Source organism: Rana temporaria, chromosome 7, assembly GCF_905171775.1.
Source record: "Rana temporaria chromosome 7, aRanTem1.1, whole genome shotgun sequence".
NCBI lineage: Eukaryota > Metazoa > Chordata > Amphibia > Anura > Ranidae > Rana > Rana temporaria.
Window position 1 is genome coordinate 118,707,939 of NC_053495.1, and position 21,075 is coordinate 118,729,013.

The 21,075-nt window shown below is 44.9% G+C and overlaps 1 protein-coding gene across 2 annotated transcripts in view; it reads left to right on the plus strand.

The window, feature by feature from the left end:
- Nucleotides 1-21,075, plus strand: part of VAV3 (vav guanine nucleotide exchange factor 3) — a 333,028-nt gene that overhangs the window by 237,307 nt on the left and 74,646 nt on the right. For both annotated transcript variants that reach the window (XM_040359896.1, XM_040359897.1), the window contains exons 16-17: nucleotides 8,023-8,124; nucleotides 12,817-12,908. In XM_040359896.1, the coding sequence (XP_040215830.1) occupies nucleotides 8,023-8,124; nucleotides 12,817-12,908 (194 nt within the window). The remainder of the gene's footprint in view (nucleotides 1-8,022; nucleotides 8,125-12,816; nucleotides 12,909-21,075) is intronic.

Genomic DNA, 21,075 nt, shown 5'->3' on the forward strand with positions numbered 1-21,075 from the left:
TGCCGCGATGGAGACAGAGCCGTCATAGAAGCAACGGGAGATCCGACTTGGATTCCCGCCAATTCTACACGTGTGCGGCGTTTGTTATGAATCCTGAGGGGGAAGTCCCCGCCGGATTTTAAATAAAAATTCGGCATGGGTTCCCCCCTCAGGAGCATACCGGGCCCTTAGGTCTGTTATGGGTTGTAAGGAGAGCCCCCTACGGCGTAGGGGGTCTCCCTACAATCCATACCAGACCCGTATCCAAAGCACGCTACCCGGCCGGTCAGGAAAGGAGTGGGGACGAGCGAGCGCCCCCCCTCCTGAGCCGTACCAGGCTGCATGCCCTCAACATGGGGGGGGTTGGGTGCTCTGGGGCAGGGGGGCGCACGGCGGGGCCCCCCCACCCCAGAGCACCCTGTCCCCATGTTGAGGGCAGGGCCCCTTCCCGACAACCCTGGCCGTTGGTTGTCGGGGTATGCGGGCGGGAGGCTTATCGGAATCTGGGAGCCCCAGATACCGGCCCCCCACCCTAAGTGAATGGATATGGGATACATCGTACCCCTACCCATTCACCTGGAGGAAAAATGTTAAAGTCAATAAACACAACACAAGAGTTTTTAAAATAATTTATTAGTCTGCTCCGGAGGCCGCCCCCTGTCTTCTTTAGCTCTGTTTACCAGGGGGGGCTTCTTCTTTGACGTCTTCGGGTGGGGGCCGCTCTTCGCCACCGTCCGGTTCTCTTCCACCGCCGGGGGGGTCGCTCTTATAAAAGCGCCCACTCCTCGGCGGGTTTCCTCCGACGTCTTCGGCGGGGGGTGGTGTGCTTCTTCTTCCGCTATCCGGGGGGGTCTTCTTCGGCTATCCGGGGGGTCTTCTTCACTCTCCGGGGGTCTTCTGCTATGTTCGCCGCTCTCCGCTGTTGACTCGGCGCACCCCGGTTCTTCCTCCAGCTGTCCGGTGCCTTCTCCTTCAGCGCTGAACGTCTATCTTCTTCTTCCGTACTGTGACGTATTCTTCTTCCGGGCTGTGACGTCATCTTCTTCTCTTCTCCCGATGTTGACACGTCGCCTCTTCTCGCTGAAATGACGTGTGCGCGGCTTGCATCGGACCTATATAGGCCTCACAGTCCCATCATGCTCTGTACCTACCCATGTGATACCTACCCACGTGTACCTACGATACCTACGATGTACCCCATATCCATTCACTTAGGGTGGGGGGCCGGTATCTGGGGGCCCCCTTATTAAAGGGGGCTCCCAGATTCCGATAAGCCTCCCGCCCGCATACCCCGACAACCAACGGCCAGGGTTGTCGGGAAGGGGCCCTGTCCTCATCAACATGGGGACAGGGTGCTCTGGGGTGGGGGGGCCCCGCAGTGCGCCCCCCTGCCCCAGAGCACCTACCCCCCCCCCATGTTGAGGGCATGCAGCCTGGTACGGCTCAGGAGGGGGGGGGGGGCGCTCGCTCGTCCCCACTCCTTTCCTGACCGGCCGGGTAGCGTGCTTTGGATACGGGTCTGGTATGGATTGTAGGGGGACCCCCTACGCCGTAGGGGGCTCTCCTTACAACCCATAACAGACCTAAGGGCCTGGTATGCTCCTGAGGGGGGAACCCATGCCGAATTTTTATTTAAAATCCGGCGGGGACTTCCCCCTCACGATTCATAACAAACGCCGCACACGTGTAGAATTGGCGGGAATCCAAGTCGGATCTCCCGTCTCTTCTATGACGCGCACGTTGGAATGTGCTGTCACTATTCCAGTGAGTGCGAGATGTCGGCGAGATCTCGGCACCATGTCGCCGAGAATCAGCGCGATGCTGTCGTGCTAAAAACACAATATCACAAACACCTACTGTATGTTCTGCTTTAGTCATTAGCTTCTTCTCTGCAGTGGTGGGGTTCGCTAACTGTTTAACGCATAATTAAATAGTGAGATAATTGAGCATAACCAATAGTGTGCACTGTAGGAGGACAATCCAGGCTACAGGAACACATCGGGGTTAATGGCTTTGAGTAAACCCAACCTTGACACCTCCATGCCCTTCCTCCTCTTGTTTGCACCCAATGGCATGATTTTATTCTGATGCTCTGGTTCCTGTAGAGACCAGATATAACATGCTTACATAATGAGCAGCATTGTGCTTTCACTGGGCACATTCTGAGTGTAGGGCATTTATCTTAAAAAAACGTATCGCTGAAAATAAAGTAGTAACTGTTGTGCATATGAGTATAACTACTACTTTCTCTTCAGAATGATCAAACCAAGTCTCTGGCCACAACTCACATTTGCATTTTTTGCAAGTTATTGAAGTTTACTTGCAGCTATAAGTTTTTTTTTTTTAAGATAAATACCCTACACTTAACAGTTAAACCATAAAAAAAGTAGTTTTAAACACAATGAGCACTATAAACTAAAAATTCCCCAGTAAACTCTTTGGTAAAATGATTACCCCAGCTTTTGCAGTTTACAACGTTCAATGCTACTGGCACCTGCTCTCTAAGACCCCTTTCACACTGAGGCGCTTTGCAGGCGCTATAAGATCACTTTCACACTGAGGCGCTTTTCAGGCACTTTTACGCTAAAAACAACGCCTAAAAAGCTCACGAAATCCTATTTCTATTAAAATCAATTAATGCTTTCACACTGGGTTAGTGTGCTGGCAGGGCTGTGAAAAACTCCCCTCTCCTTTCAAATGAATGGAAAGCTCTTCAAAAGCGCCTGAAAAGCTCTTTAAAAGCGTCCAGTGTTTTTACTGGCAGTTTAGAAGCACCTCAGTGTGAAAGTGGCCTAACGCTAAAAATATTGCCTGCAAAGCGCCCTGAAAGAGCGCATCCATTCTCTCCAGTGTGAAAGCCCAAGGGATTTCACACTGGAGCGGCGTTGCAGCGGCGATTTGTGGGCGGTTTTAACCCTTTTTTTTGCCGCTAGCGGGGGTTAAAAGCTAGCAGCCAAATTGCGCCGCAAAAACGATGGTAAAGCGCCGCACAAATATTGGCGCTTTACCGCCGATGCCCCCACCGCCCCAGTGTGAAAGAGCTCTTAGTGCCGCTTCCCTAGACTTACGTTCTTTACAGAAAATGGATAACAGTGGACAGTGCGATCTTATGCCAGTTTGTTAGCTTAGAAAAAGAGAGGGGGAAGCAGGGAGGGGCAGGGGTATGCCTTACCATCTTAGACTATGAGACTGTGTATTTCTGTTGATGCACACAATGTAGGAAGACATAACTCTAGTTCCTGCATGCAAGGGTGGCTCGATAGGATGCTTCAGGAGAAAGGAGTCACCCTGGGGCAGCGGTCATGGCACCAGTTTAAACTGGAACATAAGCAAGGATTAAAAGATAAAGAAGCTGCATACTATGGCCCGGATTCAGAAAGGAGTTACGTCGGCGTATCTCCAGATACGCCGTCGTAACTCCGAATGCGGGCCGTCGCATCTCGGCGCCTGATTCATAGAATCAGATACGCCTCATTGTTGCCTAGATACGAGCAGCGTAAGTCTCCTACGCCGTCGTATCTTAGGGTGCATATTTACGCTGGCCGCTAGGTGACGCTTCCGTTGATTTCCACGTAGAATATGCAAATGAGCTAGATACGCCGATTCAGAAACGTACATGCGCCCGGGGCATTTATTTACGTCGTTTACGTAAGGCTTTTTCCGGCGTAAAGTTACCCCTGCTATATGAGGCGTAGCCAATGTTAAGTATGGACGTCGGGCCAGCGTCAAATTTTGCGTCGTTTACGTCGTTTGCGTAAGTCGTACGCAAATAGGGCTGTGCGTAAGTTACGTTCACGGCTAAAGCAATGACTATTTGCGGCGTAATTTGGAGCATGCGTACTGGGATACTTTCACAGACAGCGCATGCGCCGTTCGTTAGTAACGTCAATTACGTGGGGTCACGACTGTTTAGCATACAACACGCCCCCTACCAGCCTATTTTGAATTAGGCGAGCTTACGCCGACCCATATACGCTACGCCGCCGTAACTTTGGGCGCAAGTTCTTTCTGAATACAGGACTTGCCTCTCAAAGTTACAGCGGTGTAGCGTATATGAGATACGCTACGCCCGCCTAAAGATAGGCATTTGTTTCTGAATCTGGGCCTAAGTGATTACATCATCTACTGAAAGTTCCTAAAAAAATTGTGTTTGATAACACTTTACCATCATTTGCTTTGTGGAAAGACTATCCAAGCTCTATCTGTATGTGGTTGCTTCTGTCTGGTTACATTATATATTATCATGGTATCTTACGGACTGACATTATCACATTCAGGAAAGAGGCAATGACATTTTAATTCTGCTGTGTGTGTTATATATTTCCATCTGGGCCTGAAAGCAGTTTGCTGGTAGTGAAAATATTCAGGAGACAAAAGAAGTGTAGTGCAAGAATGTAGAAAGACTTCTAAATACAAACCTTTCCTTTGTGCTTCTGTGTTTGTACACTAAGGGACCTATTTAGAAAAGGTCTAAATTAGGTTTCTTCTATGCATAGAACAGCTCACCGAAATGTCTCTGCCATATGTGAGTACAGGTGAAAATTCAGTAAACTCTATTTTGTAGGTAAACAATCCAGTCTATAAAGACAATCCACCATTTATCGGTTATTTGCCTAACCCTAGATGTAGCATAAACCAATAATTTAAAAAGAGAAAAAGTGGACCTTTCTCCCTTTTTTTTTTTTTTTTTTGCATTCATATGCTATTGTTCTTGGTTAGGGAACTCGAAATAAGTAAAATAAGGGCCCCTTTCCGCTGCTGGATTATTATAAAGCAAACCGTAGTTTGGTGCATTGTGACCCACTAAGAGAAATATACCGTATTTATTCGAGTATAACGCACAAAATTTTATACCCAAAAAAAAGTTCAAAGTTTGGGTGCGCGTTATACTCGAGGACTTTTTCTCCCCCCGCCGCTACCGCCGCCGCACACGCCGCTGCTACCGCCGCCGCACACGCCGCTGCTACCGCCGCCGCCACCGAAGCCACAAACGCCGCTACAACGTTAATCACGCGGCGCGGGGGAACATTAGACAGCTTTCGTTTGAATAGCTGTTTTCCCTGCCGCGCGTAGACACTCCCCCTTGGACGGATCTGTCCAATCGCGAACGAGGGGGAGTGACTATGCGTGGCAGGGAAAACAGCTGTTCAAACGAACGCTGTCTGTAATGTTCCCGCGCGCCGCGTGATTAAAGGTAAGGGGGCACGGCTGGACACATACAGGGGGCACGGCTGGACACATACAGGGGGCACGGCTGGACACATACAGGGGGCACGGCTGGACACATACAGGCGGCACGGCTGGACACATACAGGGGGCACGGCTGGACACATACAGGGGGCACGGCTGGACACATACAGGGGGCACGGCTGGACACATACAGGGGGCACGGCTGGACACATACAGGGGGCACGGCTGGACACATACAGGGGGCACGGCTGGACATACAGGGGGCACGGCTGGACATAAATGATTTTTGGCAATTACAATGATTTTATACCGATTTTTAATTGAAAATTAGGGGTGCGCGTTCTACACGGGTGCGCGTTATACTCGAATAAATACGGTAGTATGCATGCTAATAACTAAAGATCGTGACACTAAAATTTTGTGAAGTCAAGTATTACCTTATATAGCTCTCAGTGTCCTTCAAATCTCTTGATTACATATTTTTGCTGCTATGATCAGACTTCCTGTTAGAGGGAGGATACTTTTGTCCTCCATGGTCTCACTGCATGTAAGAATGTAGCCACTCTTTCTTGCTTGCTCTTGAGATGGACTAGGAACTATAGACTATGGGATTTGTAGTGCTTAAAGAGCAGTAAACATGACTTCAACTAATGTGCACTGCTCGTTCCAAACAAATGGAAGTGAGGCGGCTTAAGAAACAATATCATGAAAGAAAGGATTACAGGGTCATTAAAGTGTTACTAAACCCAGGATCCTGCTTTCACTATATCTGGTCTCCCACAGTACACAGAACATGGAAATGAAATTATTTTTAGTAAATATAAACAGCTAAATACATTTTCTCATCAGCAGTATATAGCATATTCTTGAGACCTCTATCAGTTCCTGGTAAAGCTTGTAGGGGGAGTTTTCATACTGCACTGAGCTGTCCTATTAGGCTGCAGGGCTCCTGACCCTCTGCCTGGACATGTCTGGGCAGTGCTGATTGGCCCTGTGCTAATCACATGCACTCTCCCAAGAAAATAAAAAAACCTCTCTAGCAATACACACCAAACTGAGCTTGTGCAGCCTGACTCCAAAGGCTCTGTCTTATCCGGACTTGTCCAGGGGAACAGTGCAGGGAGGGGAGGATCTGTGTAGAAGATCAAGCAGACTTTTTACACAATGCAGAGGATTAAAGTGATTGTGAAGGTTCAGGTTTAAAAAAAATCACAGACATGAGCAGTTCGTTTTGCACAAAGTGGCCCTGAACATCCTCTTCTGGGGTCCCACGGTGGCTCTCACGGCTCCTCCACGCATTAGATGACCCCCTGTGGGAAGCTCTCTCCTGAGAGGTAATATCTTGTGTCATACACTTGGCGTCTATAGGCGTCCATAGACGTCGGGGAAAACCGGTCGTGTGTATGCTTTTCCCGGGGGGGGGGAAACGTGCATGCTTAGAATCAAGTATGAGAAGGGAGCGCTCGTTCTGGTAAAACTTGCGTTCGTAATGGAGATAGCACATGCGTCACGCTGTAACGGACTGAAAAGCACGAAGCTGAAAAGCATGAATCGTCTCTCACCAAACTTTTACTAACACAAGGATCAGCAAAAGCAGCTCAAAGGGTGGCGCCGTTTGAATGGAACTACCCCTTTATAGTCCCGTCGTACATGGTGTACATCACCGCGCTTTGGACGGGCGGTATTTGGCCTGAATGTGTGTATGCAAGGCATGCTTGAGAGGAATCCCGTCGGGAAAAAAGTAAAAAAAAATTCTACCGAGAAAAACGGTTGTGTGTACAAGGCATCGGGATACTTTCACACTGATCCGTAGCAAAAAAGTGGTAAAAACACATACACGCTTGCAGTGCATTTTTCATAGGACGCGTGACTCAAAAACTGCATCAAAAATGCAACATGCCCAACACCCCAAAGTGAAGACATACATAGAATTTAAAGGGAAGCATTTTTCTTGAGCTTTTCTTTAGATTTTTTTCTAATGCAAAAGTGCTTAAAAAACTGCTCCTTAATGAAAAAACGTTTTATCAGGGTGCGATCCTTTTATGTGGTCTTCTGGAAAGTCTATATGGCGGAGTAGCAAAAGAAATTGCTTCATTAAATAAAGGCAATCTGTGAGCACTTGTATCTCGAATCAGAGGAATAATGGCTGTAAACTCTGACGTTTCTGGCCCAGGAGGGATAGTCTTTATAGAGGGATGGATTATAGTCCCTACTACTCTCATCTCTCAATTTTCTTATGTTCCCTCAGGTAGCATACACACCTCTCATGGGGAAAAGACCAGTTCTATGTTTACTGGAATTTCTAAAATCTTCATGTTAAGAACCTTCTGTTGATATTTCTCTGAGCTATTAAATTGTACCTAGTTTAGTTATGGTTCATATTCATGTACCTCTCTGGAGTATCTTGTATAGGCACTGAACACATTGAATGCTCATGTTTTATATGTTTATTGTTTTGTTAAAACTCCAATAAAAAATGTTAAAATTAAATATAAAACTACACCCTACCACGCAATTACACATTGCAGTACACAACAAAGTCCATTTTTGTGAGCTTCATTATAAAAAAAGAAAAGGTCACGCTCAACATTGCTGAAGTTGTTGAGAATGTTTACCTAAAAACTGTGTGGATAATTGAAGTCAATATTAACAAAATAAACATCAGCTTCTCCAAAGGGGATTGAGAGCTGGTGAAATGGCATGAAGTGTATTGCTTTGGGTGCTAAAGGTTGTGTACCTATAGGCTGCTGTGAGGCCAATTCAGTCCTGCAGATTTTGTAATATAGGAAGGCAAGACTGAGTAGATTTTATGCTTTCAGGTATTTTATTTGAATGTATTATTTCTTTCTATAGGTCTAATATTCGGCCAGATAATGCCTTAGAAAATAACCATGACTTCAAGATGCATACGTTTGACCGTGTTACATCCTGCAAAGTGTGTCAGATGCTACTCAGGTAACCTGTCTAATGCTATATTATGCTGTTACAAAACAGGAGGCTGGCCAATGGTTTTACCGCCGTTTTTACTTGGGTTGTAGGGTTTGACCGCCTGTTAAACGATCTCTTCGAGTGTGGCATTATGGGGTTAAATCAGGCAGCGAGTATGATATATAACGCCTCCTCACTGCCTATCAAATGCCCTTGGAAAAACGTTTTGAATGTGGCACCTCAACTGTCAAGGAGCCCTTATAGATGATATGCTGTGTTTTAACCTCCCTGGCGGTATGATTCTTTCAGAAAAAACATGCTAAAAGCGGTACCATTATTTGCAAGGAAATTTGGCGTTTTATATTGTAGGTCTGTAATTTTTAGAAATAACTCACTTAAATCTGACCAAACAAGCTTCTAATAGGCATCCCGGGTATGACATTTTTTTAAAAACAAAATTATAAATTATAATATAATAAATAATTATAAATAATTAAAACAAATAATAATATAATTATAATAAAAATTATTCAATAATGTAATCAAATCAAAATCACTGAAATTTGCTCATTTGCAGAATTGTTGCTGTCATTATTTGTTTTTTTTTTATGACGAATTTCCCCGCAAATCGCTATCGCACAATTCTGCAAGTGATTATAATTTATTATCGCTGTTTTTTAGCTGATCTAAAACTATTTTTGACATAAAGGGACACTTTTGGTTGCTATGGACAATCTACAGTTTTCAGGCAGAAAGAATAGTTTTTATTATATAAAATGACATGCATGACACAGGACAGACCACTAGGGACAAGGGGGGTGTGTTTTTTTTACATACAGTACTGTAATCTATAAGATTACAGTATACTGTATGTAATGTGTTTGTTTACTTTTTTGAATTTGGCGCCGTTCTCCATCCCCGTGCGTCGTAACGTCGCAGGGAACGGAGATCGGCGTCACACGGAGGCACTGTGTGAATCGAGCGAGGTCCTGCTCGCTCACACAGCGCGGTGGCATCGCTGGATCCAGGGACAAGGTAAGTAACTTTGCCTGTGGATCTAGCGAGGCAAGCCCGAGTCTGACTTGGGGTTACCGCTCGCAGCAGGAAAATCTAACCCCGAGTCAGACTCGGGAATACCGCCAGGCAGGTTAATAGAGCAGATACATTACTTTACGGATAGTTTAAAATGATACAATGATATTTGTTTTTGGCTTGTATGAATCCATTGTGTGATCCTGTGTGATTGGAGCAGGACAATAGAGAGCAACTTTTTCACATTGTTCAATTCAAACATGTGCGATAGGGGTATAAAGTGGGAAATGAGTAGATAGAGAGTCGAAATTGTGTGATCATTCCATTTCATTACATTCTTCACATACAATGCACAAAATAAAACACTAAAGGGCCGGATTCAGAAAAGAGATACGACGGCGTATCAGGAGATACGCCGTCGTATCTCTTTTCTGAATCCGGCCCTTTAGTGTTTTATTTTGTGTATTGTATGTGAAGAATGTAATCTCTGAGTCCGGCCGTCGTATCTATGCGCCTGATTCATAGAATCAGGTTACGCATAGATATCCCTAAGATCCGACAGTTGTAAGTGTCTTACACAGTCGTATCTTAGGCTGCAATCTCACGCTGGCCGCTAGGTGGCGCTTCCGTTTGTTTACACGAGGAATATGCAAATTAGTAGTTACGTCAATTCAGAAACGAACGACCGCCCCGCGCTTTTCTTTTTACGTCGTTTGCGTTTGGCTTTTTCCGGCGTAAAGTTACCCCTGCTATATGAGGGGTATGTGCAGCGTATCCTATGTTATGTATGGCCGTCGTTCCCGGGGCCGAGTTTTGAAATTTTTACGTTGTTTGCGTAAGTCTTTCGCGAATACGGCTGGACGTAATTTACATTCACGTCGAAAGCAATGACGTTTTGCGGCGGATTTTCGAGCATGCGCACTGGGATATTTTCATGAACGGCGCATGCGCCGTTAAAAAAAACATCAAATACGCGGGGTCAAGCTCAATTTAAATAAAACACGCCCCCTACATCCCCATTTGAATTATGCGGCCTTACGCCGCAACACATACGTTACGCCGCCGTAACTAAGGGTGCAAGTTTTTTCTGAATAAAGAACTTGCGCCCAAAGTTACAGCGGCGTAACGTATCTCAGATACGTTACGCCGGGCGGACAGATACGCCAATGTATCTGAATCCAGCCCTAAAGACTGTAAGCTGTTTAGGTTTTTCCTGTGCACTGCAGTTAGTTCCTGGCAAGTAAAATCACATCACAGGTTCTTATATTTCTTGAGACTTGTTATATATGTCATAATAGTGAGATATATTGTCTCTACACCTGAAGTACTCTGTCAGTTACTCTAATGCCGCATACACGCGATCTGGCTTTTGCCCGGCCAAAAGCACATTGGAATTTTGAAGGAATTCCATCGGAGTAAAATAGAACATGTTCTATATTTAAACTTTGATGGAATTCATTGGAATTTCTCTGATAGGGCATACACATGGTCGGAATTTCCTATGGAAAAAGTCAGTCGGACCTGTTCCATCGGAAATTCTGATCGTGTGTACGCAGCATTACACTGATACAAAGCTAAATAATGGAGTCCTAAAGGATTCTCTGCAGTGCAGAATTAACAAATAATTGGGGTGTTTATCTGTAAGAACCATGCCTTCATTATGTGTTTTGTGGAAGGGGAGGAGAATAATAAAATAATTTGTAAATCTCCTCACTGGAGATGCAAAAAGCCAGGGGACAGGGTTATGCTAGGCAGCTAAGAAATTCTATTTGGTTTGAGTTGGCCTTTAAAGGATGGCTACATGTTCATGAACCCCTGACCAATAAGAAGGATCTGTATGCTTACCTATTTTCAGGCCGCTCCTGTCTGGTCACATGTTCGGCTAAGCCTGTGTCAGTCAGCGGCAGCTTCAGGGGAGATGAGGGAGCGCCAGCAATGGATGGATAAGCCTCTTAAACTGAACAGATGTTAGCAGGGGAAAGGGGACATTTTTAAGATTGGTTAGGTATAGCCTGGAATACCACTTGAAAAAAGATATTTAAAAATTAGTTTGTGTAGGAAAGTGTTGATTTACCTCTTTTTTAAGCTATTTAGCAGACATGCCTAAGGGAAGCTATAGCTTTATGTTAGAAAATGTTTCTTTTAAAACTTCTAGATTTTATGGAACTGTAGTTGCATTCTCTAGTTGCAAAGATAAGATGATATTTACACAAAAGCTAGAAAAGCCTGCAGAAAAATATGATGAATTTAGCTGTCAGAGAGATGTACAGGGCTGACAAGCATTAACCACACAACTTATCCCTAGAGAACTAGGAGCGCAGGAGTAATGCAAATGGAGGCTGAGTGGGGGAATAGCTACACACTACTCTTATGGTTAGTTAACAGCACTAAACATATGTTGCTTATTAAGAATTGAGGCTGCATTTATACCTGAGTGGACCACTTTTTTTAGGCGTTTTTATTGGAGAGTTTTTGAGCGTTTGTAGAAGTGTATTACAAGTGTTTTTACAGCTTTAGGTGTTTTTGTTTAGCCAATAGAAAGCACTAGGTGGAGGAGAGGTAGAGGAAATTAGGGATGAAGAGTTGCTGTTTTATCAGTTTAAAACACTTTAAAGCCCTGTACACACGCTTGGTTTTCTCGGCGGTAAAAAGTCTGCAGAGAAAACCAAGGGGAAAGCCGAGAACCCGGCAGGAAAACTGCCATGGAGCTTTGCCCGAGAATCCCGGCCGTGTGTATGCTCCATCGGCACTGCCTCGCAGTGTTTCCCATAGGAAATTAGTAGATCTGGCGGGAAAAAAAACGCTGGGAATCCCGACAGGAAAATAGAGAGCAGGTTCTCTATTTTCCCGCCGGGATTCCCGCTGTTTTTTCCCTGACTGGAAAACTGCGAGGAAGCATACACACGTCCGGTTTTTCCGGCCAAAACCTCTCCTGGCAGTGTGTACGAGGCTTTAGAACGTAAGACATTCCTATGAAGTCTATGGGGCCCAATCTTCCAAAAAAGAAGCTCATGTACTTTTCTGAGTGACAGGCATTTTGCTACAGTGACAGCACGCTAAGATGTGAACATGTGCCATGGAAATTAATGGAATTTGCCTTGAGTGTTTTAGAGCTTCAAGAAGACAATCACTGTGATATGAATGGACATTACCATGTGATATCAGTGGCTGATTCTCCTCCAGTAAACTCCTATTTTTCATGTCTAGAGAAGTGACCAGAAAGAGAGAAAATCTATAGTCCCAGTGACAACAATATCCCAGGATATAGAAATGGAGGGATTACCTCTAATGCCATCAAATTCCCTCAGGGCTCATTGTCACATCTGTGACCTTGGTGATGTATCGCTGATTGAGAGAGGATTATTTTTATGGATGTAGCAGTTTTTAATGGTTAGCATACATTAGCACTTAACATTAGGTTGAAGTCATTCTGAGTAATATCCAATTCAAAATGTAAACATATCCTTAGAAAATGCTTCCGAAACTGATGTTGGAAGCTAATTACACAGGTAACTGTATAGTAAGACCAATATTGCAATTATGTCATAAAGCCCTTGGTCTCTCCTCCACTGGAACCCACAGTGCTGTGGTGTGTGAAGACTATGCTTATTCTAAGTACCTATTTCTCACTATTTGAAGGATTGTCTTAGTCTAGGTCCGCTTTAACCTTGTTTATTTCTTTCACAGAGGAACTTTTTTCCAGGGATATCTGTGCTCCAAATGTCGGACTGGAGCCCATAAAGAGTGCCTGGGCAGAGTGGAGACTTGTGGGCGTGCAGGTATGAGATATTGATGGGGAATGCTGCGTTTTAATGAGATTGTAAAGCAAAGCAGGAATAATTAAGGTTTATTCCGAGTGTGATGTGTTTTTATTGGCGCACATATACTCTTAAAACTGCCATTTATATGCGCAATTAGAGTAGCATGTGAGATTCATGAGGACTCTGACCCTCCTTAATTATCATAAGAGTATCAGGGGAGAAAGCCAGGAATTGCTGCTGAGAATAACCCCTTCCCTGCCACATGACAGGAGCTGTATCCTAAATGCAATGTATGCCCTGTGCTTAGCAAACGTGCAAGCATAATGAGGACCGTGTGCTGTATTTTAATGACTGCTTTGTGTCAGACATAATAATAATCAGAAAAATATTGTACTGCATACTGGTACTGAGTATCACTGCAGTATAACAGCAATGTTTTATCATAGGACTTAACCACTTAAGACCCGGACCATTATGCAGGTAAAGGACCTGGCCCCTTTTTTGGGTTTCAGTACTGCGTCGTTTTAACTGACAATTGCGTGGTCGCGTGACGTGGTTTTCCAAACAAGATTGACGTCCTTTTTTTCCCACAAATAGAGCTTTCTTTTGGTGGTATTTGATCACCTCTGCGTTTTTTTTTTTTTTGCGCTCTAACATTTTTTTTCCTCAGTTTAGGCCGATACGTATTCTTCTACCTATTTTTGGTAAACAATTGCAATAAACGTTTATTGATTGGTTTGCGCAAAACTTATAGCATTTTTTTTTACTAGTAATGGCAACGATCAGTGATTTTTTTCGAGACTGTGACATTATGGCGGACACGTTTGACACATTTTTATGGACTATTGTCATTTTCACAGCGAAAAGTGCTATAAAAATGCACTGATTACTGTGAAAATTACACTGGCAGTGAAGGGGTTAACCAGGAGGGGTTAAGTGTGCCCTAAGGGAGTGTTCTTACTGTGGAGGGCATGGCTGTGCATGTGACGTCACTGATCGTCGTTCCCTAACACAGGGAACAGACCATCAGTGACAGCCACACTAGGAAGCATGGGGATAGGTTTGTTTACACTTACCTCTCCCCGTTCTTCCTCTCTGTGGAACTCTCACCCGATCGAGACAAAATTATTTTTGATTGGTAGGGGATCAAAAACTTACTGTAGGTGACCGCGATATTGAGTCAATCTCGCTCCCTTTCTCGGCGATATTGACCACTTACGAGCCCCGTCGCGGGAGCCAGCGCCGAGCCGGCTCCCTGGGATGGGAACAAGCCGTCATAGAAGCGACGGGGATCCGACTTGGATTCCCGCCAATTCTAGCCACAGCGTTTGGTATGAATCATAAGGGGGAACTCCACGCCAAATTTTAAATAAAAAAACGGCATGGGTTTTAGGCCCTTAGGTCTGGTATGGATTGTAAGGAGAACCCCCTACGCAGAAAAAACAGCGTAAGGGTCCCCCCACAATCCATACCAGACCCGTATCCAAGCACGCCGCCCGGCCGGTCAGAAAGGAGGGGGGACGAGCAAGCGCCCCCCCTCCTGAGCCGTACCAGGCCGCATGCCCTCAACATGGGGGGGTTGGGTGCTCTGGGGCAGGGGGGCGCCCTGCGGCCCCCCCACCCCAAAGTACCCTGTCCCCATGTTGATAAGGACAGGGCCTCTTCCCGACAACCCTGGCCGTTGGTTGTCGGGGTCTGCGGGCGGGGGGTTTATCGGAATCTGGGAGCCCCCTTTAATAAGGGATTTTTGGTTAATATTTTGTCTCTATCAATTAAAATACACCAATGATAACAATTATAGACTCTTCATTTATTTGTAAGTGGGCAAACTTACAAATCTGCAGGGGATCAAATAATTATTTTCCCCACTGTATAGTGTTTTGTATATGTGTCCGTATTTATTTATTTGCACATGTAAGCTGGTGTAGTTTTATTTCTCCCTTAGTTGTGAAATACCTGGTGACCCTGCCAACTCCCCTTCTGTTTTGTTTCAATTTGACCACACTAAGGATGGAAACAGATCTGTGCTGGTGTGGTCAGTTTGTGTCTTATTCTTGTAGTTGGGAGCTAAAGAACACTGTGCATACACACGGTGTGCCTGTACCCCCATAGTCAGACTTCTGCTGACATGTTCCCTTCCAGCCTGCACAGCTTGAGTGACAGTGGCTAGGGTATGACATCAGCAGAATTAGAGGTGAGACCGGTTAGATTCTCTGCCTGCTGTATCTGAGATATGGGAGTGAGGTCAGATGGTTGATGACACACCCCTGCCCAGCCCTGCACAATCTGAATGAAAGCAGCTGGTCTTGTCTTGTCAGCAAATTCTGGCAATTGTCACAAGAAGTCTCCACCCTACCTATTGGAGCCTAGGATGCAGGATGCAGCGCAAAATAGCGCTCATGTGACCACCTTCAAACAGTAAAAAAAATAATATTTACGATGCATTTTTTTCTTGTGTTTCTTCTTTGTTATGCTGTGTATCCTTATTGCCCATTGTTTATTGATGTCGTTAACCACTTCCCACCCACCCGCCCGATGACTTTTTACAGCCACAATGTGGGTCTTAATTGCCAGGAGGCCGTCTATATACGGCCTCCGGCCCCCAGCCACCCTTGTATATTGGGATAACCATCAGTCACCTCCCCCAGTCAGTCCCCTCCCCCCACAGTAAGAATCACCTAGCAGGGCACACATTAACCCCTTCCTCGCCCCCTAGTGTTAACCCCTTCCCTGCCAGTCACATTTATACAGTAATCAGTGCATGTTTATAGAACTGTTCGCTGTATAAATGTAAATGGTCCCAAAAATGTGTCAAAAGTGTCCGATGTGTCCGCCATAATATCGCAGTCCTGACAAAAATCACAGATCGCCGCCATTACTAGTAAAAAAAAAATAATAATAAAAAATAATAATTCTATCCCCTATTTTGTAGGCGCTATAACATTTTCGGAAACCAATCACTATACGCTTATTGCGATTTTTTTTTTTTTACCAAAAATATGTAGAAGAATATGTATCGACCTAAACTGAGAAAAAAAATATATATATTTTTTAATTGTATATTTATTATAGCAAAAAGTTGTTATATATTATGTTGCTCTATTCTTGTTTATATCGCAAAAAATAAAAACCACAGAGATGATCAAATACCACCAAAAGAAAGCTAGTAAGTAGAGTAGAAATGAAAGAAGTCTCCAGCACCCCTCGGCATTCTTTTAAAAAACGTAAAAGTAAAAAAAACAACACTTCTGGAGTGCTGGTGACTTCTGTTTTTTTTTAGTACAGACATTGCTGTACTGTACCAGTCCACCCCATATCCATTTTCAATGTAATTTGGTGATCCTGCTAATTTTTTTTTGTAAATAAGTAAGTTTTCTTCTTCAATTATGGGCACTGATATGACAGCACTGATAGGCACCGATGAGGTGGCACTGATGGGCGGTGCTGGTATGCTGCACTGATGGGCATTCATAGGCGGCACTGATGGGCACTCATAGGCGGCACTGATGGGCACTCATAGGCGGCACTGGGCACTCTTTGGCGGCACTGATGGGCACTCATGGGTGGCACTTATGGGTGGCACTGATGGGCACTGATAGGTGGGCACTAAGAGATGGCACTGATGGACACTGAGGGGTGGCACTTATGGCATTGCTGGGCATCATTTTAGCCGGTGCCCATGTTGCCAGTCAGTGCCCATTTGTGTTTTTTTTTTTGCACTGGTTTTTTTTTTAGCACTGGGGGGCACTCCCTGGTGGTCCAGTGTTGCCATCCGAGGGGGGGCTGCGCTGATAAACAATCAGCGTGAACCCCCCCTGTCAGGAGAGCCGCCGATTATCTCCCCTCTACTCGCGTCTGTCAGACACGAGTGAGGAAGAGTCGATCAACGGCTCTTCCTGTTTACATCGTGATCAGCCGTGGTTGGACGCGGCTGATCACATGGTAAAGAGTCTCCGCCGGAGGCTCTTTACCGAGATCGGAGATGCAGGGTGTCAAACTGACACCCCGCATCACAGATCGCCGCGCTGCGATCTGTGTCAGTCAGGATTTCACAACCACTTCCCGGACGTCAATATGCTATTGACCAGGCGGGAAGTGGTTAATGCATAGGATGCATTAAGGTGAAAAAACACCCAATTTAAGTGTTTTCAATAGTTAACCAGAAATGTCAAATAAAGCTGACAGTAGAAGTGCAGTGGCTGCTGAGATAGAAGACAGAAGTCAAGGCACATTATCATATCAGACATGTCTCCTCTATAAAATATATGGTAAGAGTCATATTTACAGTAACCATGCTTTAACTCCGTAGACTGTAAACTGACTTTGGCTAGGTAGAGCTATACAGCACAGAGGCCACTGCAAACACACGCACTGCCAATATAAAAGACACAAGATAGCATATTAACAGTGTCTTGAAAAAGTATTTCATACCCCTTAACATGTTCCACATTTTGTCATGTTAACAACCAAAAAACATAAATGCATTTTATTGGGATTTTCTGTGATAGACCGACACAAAGTGGCACATAATTGTGAAGTGGAAGGAAAATGATAAATGGTTTTCCAAATTTTTTACAAATAAATATCTGAAAATTGTGGTGTGAATTTACTCTGATACCCCTAACTAAAATCTAGTGGAACCAATTGCCTGCAGAAGCCACACAATTAGTAAATAGAGTCCACCTGTGTGTAATTTAATCTCAGTATAAAAACAGCTGTTCTGTGAAGCCCTCAGAGGTTTGTTATAGAACCTTAGTGAACAAACAGCATCACAAAGGCCAAGAAACGCACCAGACAGGTCATGGGTAAAGTTGTGGAGAAGTTTAAAGCAGGGTTAGGTTATAAAAGAATATCATAAGCTTTGAACATCTTAGGGAGCACTGTTCAATCCATCAACCAAAAATGGAAAGATTATGGCACAACTGCAAACCTACCAAGACATGGCCATCCACCTGAACTGACAGGCCGGGCAGGGAGAGCATTCATCAGAGAAGCAGCCAAGATGCCCATGGTAACTCTGGAGGAGCTGCAGAGATCCACAACTCAGGTGGGAGAATCTGAAAACAGGACAACTATCAGGCCCCGTACACACGACCAGTTTCCTCGGCAGAATTCAGCTTCCGACCGAGTTTCTGGCTGAATTCTGCCGAGAAACCCGGCCGTGTGTACACTTTCGGCCGAGGAAGCCGACGAGGACCTCGGCGAGGAAATAGAGAACATGTTCTCTATTTCCTCGTTGTTCTATGGGAGAACTCGGCCCGCCGAGGTCCTCGGCGGCTCCAGGACTGAACTGGCCGAGGAACTCGATGTGTTTGGCACGTCGAGTTCCTCGGCCGTGTGTACGGGGCCTCAGTCGTGCACTCCACAAATCTAGCCTTTATGGAAGACTGGCAAGAAGAAAGCCATTGTTGAAAGAAATCCATAAGAAGTCCCATTTGCAGTTTGTGAGACGTCATGTGGGGGACACAGCAAACATGTGGAAGAAGGTACTCTGATCAGATAAGACCAAAATTGAAAGTTTTGGCCTAAAAAGCAAAACACTATGTGTGGTGGAAAACTAACACTGAAGATTCGCAGTCCAAGGACCCCGGCTATGAAACGCTCTACCAGCGGACATCCGCTCGGAAGAAAACCATCTGGCTTTTAGGAAGAAGCTTAATACCCATCTCTTCTGAAGACACATGCGGACACTGGCTTCAAAAGCATCTTAAAGCGATTTAGTTCACATTTATAGCGATATACAAGTTACTCATTCATTCATATTACCCTGAACACACCATCCCCACTGTGAAACATGGTGGTGGCAGTATCATGTTATGGGGATGCTTTTCTTCCGCAGGGACAGGGAAGCTGGTCAGAGTTGATGGGAAGATGAATGGAGCCAAATACAGGGCATTCTTAGAAGAAAACCTGTTAAAAATCTGCAAAAGACTTGAGACTGGGGCGGAGGTTCACCTTTCAGCAGGACAAAGATCCTAAACATACAGCCAGAGCTACATAGGAATGGTTTAGATCAAAGCATATTCATGTGTTAGAATGGCCTAGTCCAGTGATGGCGAACCTTGGCACCCCAGATGTTTTGGAACTGCATTTCCCATGATGCTCATGCACTCTGCAGTGTAGTGGAGCATCATTGGAAATGTAGTTCCAAAACATCTGGGGTGCCAAGGTTCACCATCACTGGTCTAATCAAAGTCCAGACCTAAATCCAATTGAGAATTTGTGGCAAGACTTGAAAATTGCTGTTCACAGACGCTTGACAGAGCTTGAGCTATTTTGCAAAGAAGAATGAGCAACAATCTCACTCTCAAGATGTGAAAAGCTGGTAGAGACATCGCCAAAAAGACCTGCAGCTGTAACTGCAGTTTAGGGTATTGACTCAGGGGGGCTGAATATAAATACACGTCAAACTTTTCACATATTTATTTGTAAAAAAGTTTGAAAACCATTTATAATTTTGTTCCTTCCACTTCACAATTATGTGCCACTTTGTGTTGGTCTATCACATAAAATTCCAATAAAATACATTTACGTTTTTGGTTGCACTATGACAAAATGAGGAATACTTTTTCAAGGCAGTGTAACATAAGTTTTTTTTTTACTACAATGTCTCTTTAAAGCCCAACTCCAGGAAAAAAAAGTCCTCCTGATCGACAAGGGTTAACTGCTTGTTTATGTCTGGGAGACTGTAAATATTTACTGTAACTTACTTACCTGATCCTCCACTCCCATGGCAAACAGCGATCCACTGTGCTCCAATAGTGAACTGTCCCTATGTCCAGGGCAGGGTAATGATCCCTGTATCGGCCTTAATGACATCAGGAGCATCTGACCTCTGGTGTGCAGGGGAGAAGAGGCTGTGGGGACTGGTCTAGCAGTGCAGAGAGGATAAGGTAAGCAAAACTGCTATACCCAGTCTCCTATACCTAAACAAGCACATTTGCAGTGAAGGCGACAGCCCCCCTGGAAAGGAGGGCTTTTACTTTTCCAGAAGTTCAGCTTTAAAGCATAAATTTACAAACTAAATACAAAGGACGTTACTCACCCTCAGTGTGATGCGTCCCTTGTGCTTCTGTCTTTTCTGTCTTCCAGTTCAATAGTAATCTTCCTCCCCTGATGCCCCCGACTCCCGCTGCCATATTCTTCTGGTGTGGGTTAATTGAACTAAGGAGCTGTGACAGGCACACAAGAGTGCTCAATTATGCCTGCCCTTTGTGCCCAGCTACTCCATTTATGTATGGAGTAGCAGGGTGGAGAGGGTAGGCATAGTCAATCACTCTTGTGAGTGCCCATGACAGTTCTATTAACCCGTGCTGTACCAGAAGATTACAGCGGTGGGGGGAGGAGGTTCGGTGGTCATCGGAGGATGAAAATTACTACGTAACTATAACACAGAAGCACAAGGGATACATCACACTGAAGGTAAGTAATTTCCCTTGTGCTTATTTTTTTTAGGTTAACTTAGGCTGGCCATGGTCAGTCTGACCCAATTGGACCCTCCATTCACTTCTAAGGAGTATAGTGGGCTGTGTCCATGTCCGCTCTGCATATACAGAGCAGACACAGACCTGCCATCCACCCGCTCTGTTCATTGTGGCCCGCGACCGGTTACCAAGTCACTTAAGTGGCCCTCTCTCTTCAAAAGGTTGGGCACCCCTGATGTAAACTAATAGGTACTATAAACTTTGTAATATTAGATGCTGTTTTTTTTTTCCATATATACTTTAAAAGCAGGGTGGGTGCTGGCAAATAGGGGAGGTTTTGTTGAGCTGGGGTGTTTTGGGGTCTTTTTTTTTTTTTTGTTGTGTTTTGTTTAACCACTTGCTTACTGGGCACATACAGTATACCCCCTTCCTGCCCAGGTGAAATTTCAGCTTTCGGCACAGCTTTTTTTTATTTTTATTTTTTTACTAGTAATGGCGGCGATCTGCGATTCCTATTGGGACTGCAACATTATGTCGGACACTTTTGACACATTTTTGGGACCATTCACATTTATACAGCGACCAGTGCTATAAATATGCACTGATTACTGTATAAATGTGACTGGCAGGGAAGGGGTTAACACTAGGGGGTGAGGAAGGGGTTAAATGTGTTCCCTACTAGTGATTCTAACTGTGGGGGGGGGAGGTGACCGATCTGTGTCCCTATGTACAAGGGACACAGCACGGGTCTCCTCTCCCTG